This window comes from Nipponia nippon, unplaced genomic scaffold (genome assembly GCF_047370975.1).
Source record: "Nipponia nippon isolate SJK-2023a ecotype South Korea unplaced genomic scaffold, ASM4737097v1 scaffold_6, whole genome shotgun sequence".
NCBI lineage: Eukaryota > Metazoa > Chordata > Aves > Pelecaniformes > Threskiornithidae > Nipponia > Nipponia nippon.
In genome coordinates this window covers 76,950,999-76,968,041 of record NW_028262380.1, presented here as the reverse complement: position 1 = coordinate 76,968,041, position 17,043 = coordinate 76,950,999, and the positions used below count along the sequence as shown (strand labels likewise).

The 17,043-nt window shown below is 37.4% G+C and overlaps 1 protein-coding gene and 1 long non-coding RNA gene across 2 annotated transcripts in view; one reads left to right on the top strand and one right to left on the bottom strand.

Annotated features, from left to right (window-relative positions):
* Window positions 1–4,128: 4,128 nt before the first annotated feature.
* LOC148051586 (uncharacterized) overlaps window positions 4,129–17,043 on the top strand; it is a 63,541-nt gene continuing 50,626 nt past the window's right edge. The window contains exons 1-2 of the long non-coding RNA XR_015699791.1: window positions 4,129–4,248; window positions 6,322–6,428. This is a non-coding gene — a long non-coding RNA (uncharacterized LOC148051586). The remainder of the gene's footprint in view (window positions 4,249–6,321; window positions 6,429–17,043) is intronic.
* On the bottom strand, window positions 5,479–8,327 carry LOC148051587 (uncharacterized). Its single transcript, XM_087736946.1, has 4 exons — window positions 8,184–8,327; window positions 8,041–8,079; window positions 6,339–6,458; window positions 5,479–5,589 (listed from the first exon to the last, which is right to left on the bottom strand). Exons 1-4 carry the CDS (start codon window positions 8,325–8,327, stop codon window positions 5,479–5,481), a joined length of 414 nt encoding a protein of 137 aa, XP_087593072.1.

The following is a 17,043-nucleotide window of genomic DNA, read 5'->3' as shown; positions in this document are numbered from 1 at the left end:
ATAAATTTCCTTGACAGTGTGTTAGCATTTTATACACTTCTGGACCATTTCCCTGTATGGACTTAGACTTTTGCTGAGACATCAACACTAAGGTGTTTTCTGTAGTTAAGCTAGAAGCCTTAAGTATGTACAAGTAACTGAGCTTTTTTTTTATGTACTTCGGCCATTTTATTAGCAGAACAGCAAACCAAAACATCTATGAAACTTAGGTTCCTTCTTAAGAGGAGAAAGGTTCTGTTGTGAAAAAGATGTGTTGTGCTGGGCATGATAGCTGTATCCTTGAGAAATGAGTTGATGACAACAGTTTGGATCCAGTTCTTGTATCTGGATTGTTCTTTAAGTAGCAGCATATGCAGAATGCAGTGAGCTAGTAAAGGTAAACATGTAGCTGTTCTATCCAGGTTTTTCCTCAGCTACTTCAGTAATTCCAAAATGCATAGCTCTACAAGCTTGACAGAGGCAAGAGTGCTGCGGTTGCAGTAATGAGGCTGAAGATGTATTACCGACAGGTACATGCACACAGAGCACGTATACATTGTACGTGGCTGGCCGCACGGACCAGAGACAGGCATGTGAACATGAACAGCACCACCAGCCTCTGGTTGAGAGCTCAGCCTCTCCTCTCCCTGCTTGAGAAGAATTGAGGTCTGCTGGTGAGAATATATATACACGTGCATATATGGGGGGGGTGCCTGCGCATGTATTCTCTCTGTATATGTACACACGTGTACGGACACACCCGCTATACCTACACACATACACATCACGAGTGGCATACATGTTATCTGACATACATGTAACATACCTGTAACAGCCACAGAGATTGAATCTCGCCTACATGTCAGATCTGACATGTCATATAGGTCATGTGTCACATCACATACACATTGTCTTGTGCATGTATCGTGTCTTGTGTGTCGTGTTGCACATTGTGTCACATAGACGTTACATGTGGCATATACTTGTCACATCATGTGTCACATGTCACACATCACACATGTATCATACATGTCACATTATATGTCAGATACATGTCAGAACTCTCACATCTCATCCCATAGATGTCGTGTCACGTGTCGCATACATGTCATGCATGTCACGGCACATACATGTCACATCATACATTTTCATTTGATATTAAAGCTGTGGGAGCACGCAGGAGAAGAGAGCTCAGGAAATTGATTTTTGTAAGTATTGTAAGAGGTTCTGCTGAGGTTTTTTACAACTTACACAAAAAGGTATGTACAGTAAAGTTCACCTCACTGTGCATTTTCAGATGCTTTCAGTATAGTATCCTTTTTCTGTAAAGATTTATAAAGCTTAGGCAAATACAGGATCCGATCCTGCAGCTGCTATTTAAGTATATGAACGTACCTATAATCAGTTGCAACTTTGACAGACAAAAACGTACGGAGAGTTTATTTGCTGTATGTAGAATTTTTATCAATATTTTAAAAACTTTAGATGTTTTCTCTTCTTATTTAACAAAAAGTTAAAGGGCTACCGAATGGACTACAGCAATGGTATCGCAAAACAGGGACGAAAGTACAGTTCTAGTTCTGTCAAATGTAACCAGATTATTCATTGACTAAACTTGATAAGCGTTGCAGTCCATATTAATATTGATCCAATATGTATGTTGTAAATGTACAAGTTTTAGCAAGAAACCCATCGCATGTTTTTTTCTGTAAACTTCGAACAAACGTGAGCGGATTTTTGTCACTGTCTTTGGAGCTATGCTAGTTACTCCATTTTGCTGACTGCATGTTTTTATTTAGCATAAGCTTTTACCTTTTATGTTACACTCAGCATTATCTGCTCTTATCATGTGCTATGTCATGGCAGTCTGCAAACCTCTTTGCACACAGAAGCGTAGTGACCACCGCTGTATACGTTGGATCCACAGTAACAGTTTTTTGCAAGATTCTGCTGCAGTATTGCTGTTTGTCATGCTTACTTTCTGTTACTGCTGTTTGTCATTCAGTGGCCCTTAGAGAACGCAAAATTACAGTGACTTGACCATAAATCTTCATCTTTGTGTTGTTTTGATCAGAACTTGTTCCCTAAAACCTGATTTAGTCAAGAAACTTGTCATTTAAAAGAGTACGTATTTGCAGGCATTTTTAACTTCAGTGAAATGAATACTTCAGCATTAACCACTCAGTAATATTAAACTAGGTCTTTTAAATATATGTAGTGATAGTCTAACAGCCTTGCTTAGATCTGTTGATCCTTGCGTAAAAGAAAGCATGCATCTGTGATGTGAAGTCTGTGTATTGCAAATTAACGCTATGTGAAAGTAGCAATACTTAATTTTAAGGATTTTTTACGCTACCCTTTGCCTTAGATTTTCTGCAGAATGGCATGAGTGTGTGCACATGCTTTCCCAGTGTGCATTTTGTTAATGTAACATAAATAACTTCTATCAACAGCTACATGTAAAATGCTTTGCAAACATCTTGCGTGCTTTTTAGGAAACACACAGTTGTGTATGGCTGAAACTGAAATATCAACTTAAAACGTTAATGAGAATCTAAAAGGCTTCATAACTACAGGCATGTGCAGCACAAGCGCCTTCCTCCTACTGCTACCTCAATGAGCTATATCTATCAGCACGCTTTATAGTCAAACAGGTACTTCTCTGAAAAGGTGTCTTGAAGCGCTTGCTGGAGGTGCTACATGGGGAGCAAGCCAGCCAGAAAATGTTTTCAAAATCCACAGCAGAGCACAGCTACTGTACAAAAGTCATGTGGCCATCCCCAAAACTAGTGCCAGAATAGCCAAAGCTTCAGCTTTCCGTGACTGTAAGCCTGCAGCTGTCTCAGAATATGGCAGCCCACCTCCAAAGCGGTTTGTGCAGACCTAAAAACCAAAAGATCATGTGTATATGCTTTCACACTGCATGTGTTTCATTTATGAAATCGATAGTGAGCTATGGCTTCTACCTTTCCTTATGAATGCATGGGTAAGTATCTCTCTACCATCATTTCTTGCTTTCTGAAGTATTCGACTTCCTACCTTATCTAACGCTTTCTGTTTAGGGACGTAGAAAAGGTCTTGGTTATTCCATGTGGGATGTCCGGCTGCATGGATTGACTCCAAGGTAGGTTTTACCAAATCTTCAAAGTTGAGGTTTCTCATGTTTAAGCAAACGATAAGGGAAGCCTCATTTATTAACAGAACTGTGTTTAGTGAAGACTGCTGGGCCAGCAATGCAGATAAACATGCGTGGCCTAGTGCTGGAGCATGTTTGTCTGCAAAGCCACATATTATGTGTGATGCCGTTACTTCAGGGTGCAGGTTTCTGCTGTACATGAGAGGCTTTAGATGCAACTGATTAAAAAGGTTATAATGTTTATTAAGTCACCCAGTGAAAAAACTCAATGAAACAGTGGCTAATCTAAAACCACACCACTGAGTTAATTACATTATTTACTATGTTTTTAGAACTGTAAATCTATTAATTATGAGTCTTAAATCGTATAAACTGTGTGCCTTTACTGTTGAACTCTAATTCTATTTCCATTTCCTCCCTAATACTCAGCATTGCAGTACAAGGCAGCCCCCCCCCCCCCTTTAAACCAGCTTCCCACCCTAAGACACAGACCTGATGGGGAGTCCAGCAGGTGTTGGAGGAGGTCTCTGGATTTGACTCCGCAGGTTAGTGTGCCTGCTAGGCACTCTCAGCATTATTTGGTTTTATTGTTGTGGTCACTTAGGTATGGGTGGTCTTGCAAGATTCTGTGCACTAAAATTCCTCTGCAGTTGGCAGTACTAGTCAGAAGTCAGTAGTATTCATATCATTCTTACGTTCTTATGGGTGTTTTTAAGACTAGTTTCTCTCTGACTTAATCTCATAGGCTCGGTGCTTACTGTGTCTTTAAATAGTCTCACTTTGTTTAAAGGAGATTTTGTTTTTGTTATTCTTGCATGCTGCTTTTAAGAATTTATTTTTTATTTTAGGAATCTCTGTGAAGAGAAGCATTACTCTACAAAGATTGACAAGATAGAAGGAATTTTTACAAATAAATTTCTTGCCTGTTTTCTCACCTTCTATGTCATACTGTATTTAGGTATTACTGTTATTACAGGCTGTCATTTGGAAGGCATCTGATTTGAGAAGAGGGTGGAGCTGATCTGTTTGTGGCTGGGATGACTGACAGTACTTGGCTTTTCTGAGTCCTTGTGGGTGGGGACAGAGCGCTCCTTCACTGTGGGAAGAGAAGTAGAGCAACAGATAGTAGCGCGGTAAGTATTTTCCCAATTTTGGCAGAAAGCTATCATTAATGCCTGTTTTCTCTTTGCAGCATTCAAGAAAACTGCTGTTTTTTCCATTGTTAGTCTGTTTTTAAGTATAACTTGAAATACTCCATACCACACCCACCAGCAAAACACATCAAAGACTAAACGATAGGCTGATAACTGTTGTAGTAGGCTTACTTTCATCAATTATAGCTTGCGTTGTTAGCATTGAGTGGTGGTTTTGGATGGTAAAAGATGCTGCTCTTTGTTGTTTCTTTCTGCACAAAACTTACAATGTCACATGACTGACTCCATCTTCATTTGAAGTAAGCACATTTCTGAGGTTCCTCAAAGATTTTTGTGAATACTTCAGGCAGTATATGTTCACATGGATTTATACATTAATCATCAGTTTTGTCAGTTGTTGCTGGAAAGAACTGGCCATCTAAGTGTTCTGGGACATTGGTACCTCAGTTACCTGCATAGTTGTTATTTCAGGTGCGTTATTGTTTTAATAATGTTTCCCTGTCTCTGAAGATTCTTGAGAACTACGTGTTTTGCTTACACCAACGAGAAAAATGTATCCTGCAAAAAATATAGCAGAAAGCCTGTGTAGCTAAGTAGGACAGCTCACAAAAAAAGCTTGAGGTTTTGGGTTTCTTTTTTGGGGGAAGCAACTCGGTACTACTACTTCTATAGCTTTGGCTGTATGCCAGCATAAACTGGTATTTTATATTGCTTTAAAAAGGTTATCTGAAGGTGTCTTGTTTTGAGTCTGGTACCTGTACGGTTGTATACTGGTAAAGGTATTTTGTTTTTTTTAATTGTGTTTTTTTTAAAAAAAAAAAAAAAGCAGAGCAGTAAGTCGCCAGTGAAAAAGACAGTATCATTTAACAAAGAAGACTCTAGACATGATTTTCATATGTTACTGAAATTTTATTAAATATCATCTACAAGTAACTTTTAATATTTTTTTCAATAAATAGTTGTCTCTCTAAGTTTATTGACAAAGTGAGAACCAGTTAGTTTTCCAAAGTACATCTTGAGCCCGTAGGGCTTACAGAAAGGATCAAATGTGATCTTAGAACAGACTGTCTTACCAGCCAGACTACGAACATATAGAGTGGTCCTAAAATGGACAGCAAGCTAATAAGCCACAGGGCAAAATATATAAATTAGTCATAATTAAATATTTAAATAAATAATGTAGCAGTAAAAATAAAAATAGTTATCTGATTATTTTAGCATAGATCTCAGAAAGTTGCTCAGTTCTTTGTGAAATGCAGGAAACTTTCTCTTTTCATTAGCTTCACAGATCTTGCATCCAGTTCCTAGGGGAATTAGGTCCTGCAATACAGATATTTTTGTTGATTAGTGATAGCTCTATTGTCAGCTAGTTTTAGTAATACATAGATAATACATCAACTTCTGTATGCCAAGTTTTTCTTTTAAGAAAAAACAACCCTTAATATTTCAGGGGATTGGCTTTTTTCAATTGGTAAATGTTAAGGGATGATATGATGAAGCAGCTGCATATAAAGGAGATTTTTGCAAATGTAAAAATACTACAGGCTAAACACATTCACTCTTTATGATAAATACTGCAGCAGAGGCGAATCTTTAGAATTCTAGCCTGAAGAGGATTTCTAAATTGATATAAGGATCTCTTAGCCATGGAATTTGGTTATGTAGTGTATCACAGTGTACTACATTCATTGCTGGGTCCTTTATAGCCATAAATTTATGGCATGGTTTTTGAAGCCATTGCTTGTGTAAATAATTGTTATGCTCCTAAAAGCAAGTTTTTGTCAGCGTAAGATGCCTTGCATGATTCAGTAAAGAAAAGAAATGTCATATTTTTTTAAATGTTGACTTGTATAACTAGTAGGGCTCAAAGCAGTTTTACTGTATTGGATTATCATGCAAATAGATGTTGTCATATAGTTTGACATTATGACATTTTTGTATAAAATCCTGTATTCTCAAGAGATTATAACACATAGACCTTAAGGCGTAAAAACACTTGATTTTTCATTGTTTTTCACTAACACTGAAACTTTTTTTTTTTTTTTAAACTAGGTAAAAAGATTGCCTACCATGAGACTCTGGAGATTCTTTTTGATATTTTGAAGATTATCAACATCCTCATCTTCAATTTCATAATCCAAGGTGCCCATTTCTGTCAGGTAACATTGCAGGGTTCGCGAGCTGCACTCCTAAAACAGTCAGCAAAATCATTATATATATATATAAAAATAACTTGTTTCCTGAGGACAATTGATTCAATTTTAAAAAATCTCAGTTGCCCATTGTTTTTGTCCTCATATCGGGAATTAGGCTCTTGTTTTCTACAACACAGAATTCATTTGTTCCCCTTAAAGTCATATTGTAAGATGTTACACGTGGCCTTAGTTCTGCGGTAGATTATTGTAGCTTTTGAAACGTGAGTAATCTTTACAGGACACCTGAAGTGTTGGAATACCTCTTAGGAACATGAAGCTGTAGTATTTGCTCCTAAACCGAGCCTTACTTCTGGTTGTCACGTGGAAATCACGTCTTAGCAAAGTGTTAGTAGTCAAAGCTTTTGCCAGTTTTACAGTGGCTTTTTTAGAGCCATCTTCAGTTAATGCACTTTGGTTGCTCTAATGTCTGCGTCTGATCTGGCTTTTGAATATGATAAATAACTTTACGCGTCAGTCTTACAAGCTACTTCAGGCACTCAGTGACAGTATGTTATTAATCAGCCTTACACATTTGCGTTTAAGCACTGGAGCTGTGAGATAGTTATGTCTTGATGTTGCCAGCGTATGAGAAAAATGACTCAGATAAGGAAGTGGTTGCAGAATCTGGCTTTAAATCTTTACTGAAACAAAATTACTGTTAAGTGAGAATTCTTCTGGATTAAAAACTTAATTGGAGATTCAAAGTAGTGAACAGATAACTTGTGTAAAGATTTTAACTATTTCACAATACTAAATAACTTGATGCTCTTCTTCGTTGGTATACTTGGACACTGAATTAAAAAGTACAGAGCAGCAGTCTGTCAATGATGGATAGTCTGTGGTAAAGCTGTACTTAGAAGAAGAATACTATCTGCACTCTGATGTGCAATTTTTTTAGAAAGAAGCAACCACAATGATAGTATTCTTGTGGAACTAAGTCTTAGGTATTAACTAAAATAATACAAATAATAAAACATGAATATATAGCTAATATATCCAGAATGGCTTGGTAAAGTTTTGTTCCTGAAAAGAAGTAGGTAGAGCATAACCAAGTTTCATCATTGGTGGGTTACAGAAGACTTATTACTTCTTCAACAGAACCTACTAGAGGCTCTGCATCTAGTTTAGATAAAATATAGGCAATTTCATATAGATGTTTCATATAGATAATCTAAGTCTAGTTTCATTCTCAAAATTGTTCTTGTGTTAATGTTAGTACAACAGTATTCCTCCTGCAAATCTTATACAATGTTTAAATTATTCATAAAAGGTTTTTTTCCCTGTGAATTCAACCATTTATTAAGCAGGATGAATAGGGAGGATTCATTTTGTGTTACATATTGCACAGAACAATGAGGTAACATTGTACATCACCCTGTTAATGTTTGAGAATACAAATCAAAACCAGAAGTGTCTTTAAGAAACTGCGCTCCCTACACTGAATTCAAACTGTTCAGATTTGTATTTTGTATCTGCCTTTCTGATAAGCGAATTGTTCTGGTGTAACTCTATAATATATCATTTAAAAGTAACCATACCTTAGAAATTCTTCTGAAAACAGCAAATTTAAACTCACCTGTTTGTCATCTGGTGTGTAAAGCTGAAGCTTAATCTTCTGTAGACAAAGGGGAGAAAAAGTTAATTTTTCTGAAAAAATACATAGAAAAAATAAATATAAATAGCAAAGGATCTTATAATAAAAGAAAATCAACCACTTACATCCTTGCTTTTTTCCAGGAGTTCTAAATCTCTTATTAAAGTTTTAAGAAGGTGCTCTTTTTCTGTTGATAGAGGTGCTCCGTAAGCTGCAGTCATAAGCATTATTGCTGAAATACAGCTGAAGATCAGTACTTTGCACATCATGTCAGTGTTCTGATTATCTGTATGCTAGTATTTGAGTTGTGATATATGATGAGAGCTGATAAATTGTCATTAAGCTGTTTAGTGTATTTATACTCTTCTTTCTGGGGGGGAAAAAGATGGGGGCGTCATGTAAAAGAGGTTTTATTACACATTTTTTCATATGTTGTACCTGTATGGCAAGAATCATTACTTTTGTTTTTCCTCCCCTGATGACACTTTGGAATTTTTATAAAGCAAGAGGGATTTTACCTACATTCACTGGTGTAAGAGAAGCCCACACTCACTTTTGGCAGTCTCTCTGTGCTTTCTGCATGAAACACTTTTTCCCTCATGCGCTGTCCCACTCCCCCATAGAATATGCCATAGAATATACTGCTGCCGCACAAAATGTTGTTCTAAAGATGTATAATTTAACCATTTTGTTTGTTTCTCTCTATATATTTATCCTTCCACAAATCCTGTGACATTATTTAAGTGAAGAAGAAAGAAACATTCTCATTTTAGTAATTGTTGATTAAACAACAGGAAGAAAGCTGGCTTCCTGTCTGAAGGTGGTTTTACCTGTCATCTTTTGCAAAGACAGTTAGTGTAAGCTTAGGTGCGTAAGTCAGTCTTTATACCATCAATTTAAAATGGGTATTAAAAAAACTCCAGCAGGATTCTTTGTTTTGGGATGTTAAGCCATTTTTTCTATGGCTGTATATCTTAATGCTGTTCTTTTTACTTTGTGTGCACCTTTCACTTTTCTCCAGCTTATAATGAAAATGCACTGCTTTTTAAAATATTTACAGATTTTTCTTACTGATACCTAACCCACTGCATTTTGTGGTATGTATCACAGTACTGAAGTTGAGAGTAAGCAGTCATTTGACACTGAACTGTTGCATAACATTGCTGAATTGTTTTTCTTTTCTGGTTCAGGGATCTGTTGCCTGATGGCTTTGGAATGCTATGTGCAGTGTTTAAAATCCATAGGTTTCTTCATTTTGAGTGTAGTTCTGAGCAAAATACTCCCCCTGCTGCCCAGAAGTCTCTAACGTTACGTGAAACGTGGTTCTTTTGCTCAGTGAATTTAGCTGCTGAAGCTGTGTGGAATAAATTCTGGGTTTGCACGCCACTGTGGTTTGAAGTTTTGTAGCATTCAGGATGAGGAAGGCTGGGCGGGTAACTACTTCACCCGCCATTGCATAGAAAACTACATGTGGAAACCAGCTTCACGTGTTCTGGTCATGTAATCTGAGGGGGGAGTGAATCTGTTCAAAGTTGGTTAGAATATGCTTTTACTTGGATTAAATACAGTGCATTACTATAATTCTTTTTATTAGTGTCTGTCCACTAACCATTAAACTGGTGTTAATTAGCAGTGCGATCCCAGCTCCTGGAGATCTTGGTCTTCATTTTCTGGTTTTTAAATAAGTACAAACATTTAATATGTATGGTCATACAGAAGTCCTAGTAGCTATTGTAGCTCGCAATATGTAGTATTTGTGCAGTTTGAAACGTTTTCTGGCACTGTATCTTTTGTCTCTTGTCTTTATTCTTGATAGCAGCCAATTTCAAACAGGAGCTATGACTGCAGAGGTGAGCTGCTGAGCACTGGGTTGTCAGCTTTTCTCTAGGGTTCTTATGAAATTCTGTTATTTTCTTTAAGGTTTTTAGTTGTTTGGTCTAAGTTAATGTGTTTTGACTGTATAAAGAAATACCTCAATAGTGAGCACAAGACACATTTTTGTTTGTAATTATTGCTTGCTGTTTTCAACGCTGTTCAGTCTTTCCTATGTCAGCTCTATAAAATTACAGAGGTTTCTCTCTTCTTTATAAAATATTCCATGGAAATACATTTGGAAGCACTGAATTTGAGACCCTGATGCCTTTCTGGAGTAGTTTTTAGCAGTTTAGATTAGAGATTGCTCCAAGCACTTCCTTTGTGCTGGAGTGTTGGGGGTTTTTTGTATCAGTGCTTAAAATACAACACAGCCACCACTGGATTATTAGTTTATTTTCCGACTGTTCTACTGTTCTCTTTTGCAAGCCTTGGAGAACTTAAAAAAAAAGCGCCTGAGCATTCTGTCAAATTTTTCAGCAAGCTTGCAGGTAAGTCTGCTAAAGAACTAACACTGTTCAGGTAACTAGTTCCAATGCATCTTTGACCATAAGGCTTTTGAAAACATTTTCCTCTTAAGTCCTTTATAGGCCATAGCGTACAAAACTACAGTTTTAGTTGTGGTCTAGGTGTAATTGGAATCAGATCTTTATCTGTTAACTATTTTCAAAGACTAAGAGAGGCTTGCATTTCAAGGGGGGGGCGAATCTGAATATGCAGTATTTAATAAACTGTGCACAGGAGTTTGAGTGATTAATTTTTCCGTAACGTTTTGCTGCAGGCTTTGTGGTCCAACAGGAGAAAGCAACAGATCTTGTTTTGACTATTTTAATTGGATGTGCTGGGTGAGGGGGAGATGGCTTGGAGCGTTTTGATAAACCCAGCATGAACTCAGTTAATGTTAACACACAACTTAATGTTTGCATTATACCTTAAGTTTTGGGAGTCTCTCCTGCTTAAAAGTTTTAATCTTCGCTGTGCTAGCTAAGCAGTTTCCAAAGTAGTTAGACTGCTCTTATAGGCTATTCTATTTTCACTGTACATGCAAGACAAACCAAATCTGACCACAAGTAGTAGAAAAAAGTTGAATCTACAGGGACAAAGGCAGAACGTTCATGGTCATGGTACTGGTAAGACTGTAGGTTGGCTGTACGGTCTGCGCTGGTCAGATTTCAGTAACTACGCTCAATCTGAGCTCATGTTTTATACTGGGCAAGAAATTACATGGGGTTTTATTTAGAGGTAGAGTGGTTTATATAGCCCTCCCAGCTCCACCACAGAGTTGACTGCATTTTAACAGGAAATGAAATTGCCTTGGAATCCTTTAAATTGTCTTGAAATCGTACAGGATAAAGTAGTGCTGTCAATGCTGAACCTCCAAAATCCTGCCTTTAAAAAGTATTGGGGCAGATGCTGGTGACCGTGTCACACTGTGGGTTGTTTGGTTTGGTTTGGTTTTAGTTTTAATGCAGAGTTATGAAAGGGTAGTTGATTTCTATCTCATTTTCTTTCTAAATAAAATAGCATTACACTGAAACAACATTATAAGAAAAACACTGTAAAATGCACCAGACCTGAAAAGCTTTAAGGAACACTTTAAAAGCCTCACCTAAATTTTCAAGGAAGATTAATTAGCAGTAAAGCAAATAGTTAAAGGGAAACGATATTTGTGGATCAGGGAGATGGGAAGAGAGAAGAATGTTTGTGTCTTGCTGTTGTTTTAGTGGATTGTTTATACTTCTTGTAGTACTTGTGCCTAATATAAAGAGTAAGGGCTCATTTTCTTTTTTAGAAAATGCATAAAAGTAAATGACACACGCTGACTAAACCCCTGATCTGTACAAGTTCAAAGTCTGGAAAAGTTTTTACATAGGATCTGACTCCTCTCAGTTTAGACTCTTATTTTTTGTGTCTTTCTGAACTAAAAGCTTGCATTTCTTCTTTTTTTTTTTCTTTTTTTTTCTTTCCCCCCTTGCAAACCTGATGACTGGTGAATTTTGGAGAGAAGTTTTGGTTTCATTGAGGTATTAAGCATCTTGTTGATCAAGGTGCTTGCTTCCTTTCTCCATCACCAGAACAAAGTAGCATTCAGCTAGAGTCACTGTGAATGTCTTGTTTGGTATACTTCAGTTCATGTGTAAGTGTTTTTCAGACTCCTACTATAGTAGCATGCTTTTACAAGATTACTGTCAGCAGAGTCATAGGAACCGCAGCAGAGTTCATATGTCTGATGAAGGTGATAACCATCAATTTGTGATCACGGTCTGTTGGTTTAACTCCTTCTAGCTGTGTTCTAGGTTGGTTTTAAAGAATTTTGAATGGTAGAAGTTGTCTTCTATTTGCAGATCTCCTAGTTCTAAGCAATAACCTGTGGAAAGTAAGCCTTTAGTATTCTTATTCCGCTCAGTAGGGAGACTTGTGTAAACATGTTGAAGTGAAGATTTGAATAAAGGGTTGTTTTTCATCTGATTTTAAGGCATCTAAAGGAGATAGCCACCTCTTTCCTTCTTCAGCCTTTTCTCAGCCTTTCTCTTCAGTCAAGCAGTAGCAGAGGTTTGTGATCCTGCCTGCATTTAAGAAATTGAAAATTAATTTTATTGAAAGTGTTAGGTTAATAGCAAAAGAATAAAAGTGGAAAAAAAATTAGCACTAAACTGTGTGAGTTTAATACACCCTGTAAAATGGAGCGCTTGCTTCCCAAGTCCCTGTGATCCTAAAACTAAAAATCTCTAACCTATTGAATGGGTGACTGCTGTATTTTCTGTTGAGCAAGAACAACCATGGCAATATCTGAGTCACAGCCAATGATCTGTGTCTCCCTGTTGCGGTACATTTTTAGTAGATACTACAAGTAGAACAGTTTTCAGATAAATGCAATGGATTCCATAATGTATTAGTATTTAAATATAGGAGTGAATTGATGGCTGTGTTTATAAGGAAAGATCAGAAAAAGGAGGAGAAAGCATTAAATGTTTTTTCTTTATTGCTTGCTTCTGGTGGGCTTATAGCATGAATTTTGCTGATTCTCCAATGCATGTGGTATCATCACTGCAATGGTAAAGGATGATGTGGGAAGGTATCCTTTGGATGGCTTGTATGACAATGACAAATGAAGCAAGGGGTAAAAGAGGGAGCAAGGAGTTGCCATATTGGATTAGAATAGTGGTTTTAAGTAGTTCAATATTGTCCCTGATTAAGGGCAAGTACCCACTGTTTCTGGAGAAAGTGCCAAAAAAAAACCCCAAAGTGAGTAATTCTTTAAGTGAATTTTTCCTGCGAGAATATCAGTGGGTTTGGGTTTTGTTGTTTTTTTGTTTTTTTGTTTTTTTTTTTTTTAAAAGGGCTTTTGATTTTAGAGGGTTAACTAAAATGATCTGAAAATAGTTGACAACTGGGAATCTCTTCAAAAACTGTGTTTGAACTAATTTTTCATTGAAAGCACCAACATGAAGAGGGAACACTTTTTTTTTTTTTTTTTTTAAAAAAAAGTTCTAATAATTATAAAGTTGCTTGTCCGTGGGGAAAGTAATTTTAATCTTTCCTTAGGAACTGTCTGACACACGAGTTTTTTATCCTCCTAAAAGTCTTGTTTGTAATTGTTTAATAGGTGTGGATTTAGTTAAGGTATGGGGTGATGGACTTCTGGGAGCCTTGGCGTTTCCCGTCACCATAGTTGGCATCGGCTAAGCGCATTCTCCCTAACAGTGTAGTGACATCTTGTAGTATAGGTCTCTCCCATCTACATATTTAGACAGTCATGAATCTGCCTTGTGCTCAGCTGTGTGGCCTGATTTTCATTTTAGAGAAGTGGTGTCTTACCCCACGTCTGCTCAGTCCATTTTTTTCAATGCAAATCATTATTGCACCAAATGGCTCAAAATGGTGCTGATGGTAGTTCTTCATAGAGAGATTAAGAACCATCTCTAACCGAACTTTTCAAAGCAAGCTTCACCAGATGTAGAGCATTTGATGTACTTGCCATTACCATATTTATTGTTGACAGCAGTGTGTTTTGATTATTCATTTCTGTTGGTATATGAAATAGATGCAACCAAAGATCATGGTGATTTCCATTGACTAGTAACAAGCAAGAGCAACAACAAAAAAAAAGGGTGAGGGGAAGGATCTGAAGAACTAGAGGCTGCTCAGTGTCACCACAGTCCCTGGGGAAGTTACAGAACAAGTCTTTGGGGACTTGAAGGACAAGGAGGTGACTGGCTGTGGGCTAGTACAGATTTACCACAGGACACCTTCTGCTTTACCGGCCTGATTGCCTTCTGTAATGAAATGATTGGTTCTGTGGATGAAGGAAAAGCCGTGGATGTTGCTTATGTCAGCTTTAGCAAGTACAGTTGCTGACGATTGCTGAACAGTTGATGGTACCTGCTAATGATCCCACTAATTAAGTTTTACATGTGTATAGAATGGCCAACAGATTTTATGGACTTAATATAAATCAGTATTTTTTCAGTCTCACAAGTGTGGTGACCAGACATGCAAAACATGGAAGAATATGTATATGGCAGAGATGGATCATTTGATATCTGTCTGAATTATATTTGAGCTTTAGAGTAGTAGTCTTCAAGAAGTTACTTTTTATATTGTCATAATTATTGGCGTAGGAGTTGCTACAGAATTTTATTAGAACAAGAATCTGAAATGACTAAAAAGTCAGATAACAGTATGTGGTAAATGTTGACCATCCCTAACTTTTTTTCTTTAACTGTTGGCCATTGTAAATATAATGCAGTTAGGGCATTACAAGAAGAAGAGCTTCTTCATTACACATGAAGAAGAGCAACAGAAACTTTAAAAAAATTTCTCCTTTTCAGAAAGTAAACTTATTAAGGTTATGAACTTAAGAGTCAGTGTTTTCATTTTATGGTAAAATTTGGGGTGATTGCAAGTCTGAATGAGAAAATGGGTTACTGTGAGAGTTATAGCTTAATGTGAAGTAAGTAGGGTTGATTAATAAAGGGTAAGGATTAGGACTGGATGTAATACGGGTTAAGATGGTGTGTTGTATTTACAGAGGAAATAGTTGAATTTTTGCAAGATATCTGGGTGAGCTTGAATGGCTTCTTTTTGTGTAGGTATAATCTGTCTTCAGTAGGTCCAGCATACATTTACAAGGAAGATTAGTCCTGTTTGTTTTTTCCTTTTGTATCCAGACGGATTTTTTTAAGAGCTGTCTCCACAGTTAAGTGTTGCCTGTATCAAAACTTCAGTTACCAATTTCCTCTTAGTTGAATGTACACCAAATCTGCTAAAAATGTTCCTGATACACCCACAAAATAATACAAGTGTTAACCTCTGCTAGTTTTGTTTCACACTTCTTCTTAGGTGAAGAACTGTAGAGACCAATACAAACACACTGCTGATGAGACACAGTTCTGTGAGTTTGGTCCACTGGTTTTGTTGGCATATGGGTGGAAAACTGAATAGGTCCTTCAAGTTCTTGTTCTTCATGATTTCTAGGGAGAAATATGTGTTCTGGACCAAGGTGCTGTGTCTGTTTAAGAAAAGGAAAAGCAAAATGGAGGCATTCTGAAGAGAGCAAATCAAATCAGAGCATTGTTCTTGAATGGTGTCACCATGGGTTAACTATTACTGGTGCAGTGTGGTAGGGAGGAACTACAGAGTGAAAGTGTCATGAACCCTCTGGCGTTTTTTTGCAGAGATTCTTTCTAAAGTTGTTGTATAATTACTTCTTGTTGTAATGTATACCAAAACTCTTAAATACTTGGGTGGTGTTCTAGGTGTGTTACCTTTAGGAGTAAACATTGGTGACACATAAGCTGTTTGGCCACCAATATAATCATCCTGGTGGGCCTAAGACAAAGAGGTCCTTTGTTGTGGCTGGAGAGAAACTGACACCTGCCAAACACTCTGGGTAACTCAAACTGGAACAATACTTGTTTTCATTTTGGAATGGAGGAGGTCACTTAAGGGGTGGGGACACTCTGGAGTGAGAGATAAGGGTGCTTTCTTCCATACTTTCCTTTCAAAAGTCAGTAAATACTTTCATGTTTTCAGGGCAGAATCCATCTGTGGTGCCTCACTGTACTGGGTGGTGGTGAGTGGTGTCAAAAGTTTAAGAAATTCTCATGTAATAGCCAGTGAGCAACCCTGCATGAAAACCTGTTGAGCCATTTGCTGCCACCATGCAAACTCTGACCTTGATTTCTCCTTCAAATACTTCAGGAACATACCACAGACTACTTTTGAGTTGATCTAGAGAAATTTTAAGTTACTATGCTGAAATACACAGTTACTTCATTTTATCTCAAGTGAGACATTGGGTGATACAGAGCTCACAGCTCTGCTCTTAAATACTGCTTGTTAGTTGTGTAACAAAAATAAACAACTAGGAAAGGCTATAATAGGAATTCTTGAAGTGGAATTTCATATGCCCTTATCCAGTGCCAATGACTGCTGTCATGATGCATGTACAAAACCAGACAGGTTGGGACAGATGAGCTTAGCAAAATACTTTCTGAACTATAAATCAAAGAGGAGATGTGTCGTCGTTCCCACCACCACCAAGTGTCCTGGAAATACAATTAAATGGTGGGTGACTTCATATCTTACCCAATTAAGACCAGTCTTTGACACACTACTTTGTGAGAAAGTAAGTCATGCATTCCTTTAAAAAACTTGTTAGCAGTTTACGGTTCTAGTTCTGCAGTAGATAGATTTAGGTCCCGAGTGCTTTTTCAGAGGGATTTACCCAAGCTGCAGACTGAATGTCTTTGCTCAGATTGCTTCTTTGTATGGTTGGTGGTGAGCTTGGAGTATGGTAGAGGGACAGACTTGAGCCTGGTTTTGTAGCGATCAGGAAAGGCAAATTAGATATTGGCAAGACAGACAAGGACCAGAATGGGAAGCATCCTGTTTCAGACTCCCAAAGGGCAAACACCAACTGGCTTTTACAGATGGATTCACAACCATAATAGCTTTTCAGCCATGCATGCGGAGTTCTAAATGGAGGAAATACAATTGCCTGATACTATTGCTTCAGCTAGTGCTGCGCTCTCTGGCTTCTCAGCCTTTCTGTTTGCATAGGTTAAGACCTCGAAAATCCTCAGATCATCTTGTTCATTTTAAAGCTTG